General features: G+C 38.0%; 1 protein-coding gene across 1 annotated transcript in view; it reads right to left on the bottom strand.

The window, feature by feature from the left end:
* The window catches only part of LOC106679613 (uncharacterized), an 8,023-nt gene that overhangs the window by 671 nt on the left and 5,210 nt on the right, over positions 1 to 2,142 (bottom strand). Inside the window, exon 5 of the mRNA XM_014418868.3 lies at positions 1,313 to 1,486. Coding sequence (XP_014274354.1) covers positions 1,313 to 1,486 — 174 coding nt within the window. The remainder of the gene's footprint in view (positions 1 to 1,312; positions 1,487 to 2,142) is intronic.

The raw sequence follows: 2,142 nt of genomic DNA, 5'->3' as shown, positions 1-2,142 counted from the left end.
ATAATAATAATAATAATAATATAAGTATATTATTGCTATATCACGGATTAATAGAATACTTTTAGGGCTTTATTAATACACTTTATTTATTTTTTTTCTCGGTTTGCTCTCCAGACCTTGTAGACTTTGACCGCCCAAACCAGCCTTCTCCATGCTTGCCTCTCTGGGCTACTGCTTTCCAGTTTGCTGCATCTTTGTCGATTCTGTCTATCCATTTGGCCTTCCTCTTTGTCTCTTGCCTAATATACTGGCATTCATATTTGTGTAGAGGCATCCTGACAGATTGCTTCCAGCCACTTATCCCGCCCATCTTAACCTCCTAACAAATATTGACTGACCAGTCCCTGCAAGAGGTTCACTGTTAGTTCTTCTACTCCACGTGTTAAGGTTCTGATCCCAAATCGGTCCTGTAATTGCATGGAGTAATTTCCCTTAAAATCTCTGGATTCTGCTGTCTAGGGTTCCTGTTAGAAGCCAGGTCTCGCAGCCTTATCTGAGCTGGCTTTATCATGGTATTGTACACCCGCAGCCTAAGATTTTTAAAGATTTTTCGGGATTTCAGTTCGGGATTCTTGGCAGAGAGGTGAATGCTCGGTGGTCTATCTCGGCCCGGTGATAGTTTATTGATATTATTGTGGAGCCGAGGTATTCGAAACTGCCTACTTTCGGAAACGTTTTGCTATCCACGCAGACCATGTCGATAGGATGGATCTTTTGGCTTACAATCGTACATTTTGTTTTATCTTCATTTACTTCTAAGTCGCCTTCCTCTGTTTCTCTCGGAACAGAGTCTTTGCGAATCTTTCCATGTCATCTTGGTTACTTCCTAGGATTGAAATGTCGTCCTTGTACGCCAGAACTTTATGTTTCTTTCTGACAAGTACCCCACGTGGAATGAAACATAAACTCCATTTTTTTTGTTTATTAATTAAAATGTACTACTGTAAAAATAGAAAAAGTAAATTTGATAAATATTTCAGAACACATGATAATCTTGGAAAGGAACCACCAAATGGTTGTACAATCTTACTCAAAATAGTACAATTGCTTTAAGATGTGGTGAACATAATTTAATAATGTGGGTAAGGAAGAAACAATAAGAAAATACTAGAGAAGGAAAAGGGGTGTGAGAAAGGAAACAGAAGGAATCTGCTTGGTTATTATGATTAATCCAAGAGCAATGAGTGGCGCTCTGGCGGCTAAAAGTTTGTATTTCTATTCTTCACTCAGCGCATTCCCCATCATCTTCTCCTCATATATTATATTAATACATAATCACTCACTATTGTAATATGTTCATATAATCACTCACTTGACTGCTATCGGTCGCTTTTGAAAGTCATACTTGAACATCATATTGTTCGACCAGCAGTCGCCGTGGTTGAGAACTGCGAATTCTGACTCCTCGGTGTGAATCTTTCCCATACTTCGCAACTTTTCAGCAAATGGATCGAACGATACCATCAATTTCTTTGCGGTCTCTTCCCTGCAAAGTAGCACATATATTAAAAGTTTAGTATACAGAGGGACCTCGGTATTACGAATCTCGCGGAGCATTTAAAAATTCATTATATGGAGGGGTTCGTTATATCAAGGTTTAAATGGCTAAATATTCAAATTTTGGGGCAAATATTAATGTAGGGTACACAACAGACTTTACAGGAACTGCCATATATTTTGTTATTTAGCTCATGGTGAAGATTCTAGAAATGTGGACCAAGAGAATGATTGAGAAGGTGTTGGAAGAATAACATTCACATCAGTGATCACATTCACATGGATTAGTCCATCAAGGTTCCAGTAGAAGATGCGGAGGTTGTTTTTGGCCTCGAAAATGGTTGTTAAGGGTCTTCTATACACTGCAGTACAGTGCTATGAGGATCTAGTGGGCGTAGGATGTGGCCGAGCAAGCTCCAGCCTCTAATATTAATTAGATCTATTTATTATTCTTTAGTACATGTGACATCCTACGACTTTGGGAATTGTATGAAATAAAACTATTTAGAATGTAATCTAATTGTTAATTCGTTCACAATCAAGCATAAAGTCATAAATGATAACTATTGTTTTTAAACTTAGGACTAGGTAAAGATCCAATCCAACCAAAGAGGTATTTGGTAAAGATCCAATCCAACCAAAGAG

Source organism: Halyomorpha halys, unplaced genomic scaffold (assembly GCF_000696795.3).
Source record: "Halyomorpha halys isolate HHAL.00 unplaced genomic scaffold, Hhal_1.1 Scaffold210.1, whole genome shotgun sequence".
Lineage (NCBI taxonomy): Eukaryota > Metazoa > Arthropoda > Insecta > Hemiptera > Pentatomidae > Halyomorpha > Halyomorpha halys.
Note: the sequence above shows the minus strand (reverse complement) of the source record. Positions and strands in the feature narration are given on the sequence as shown.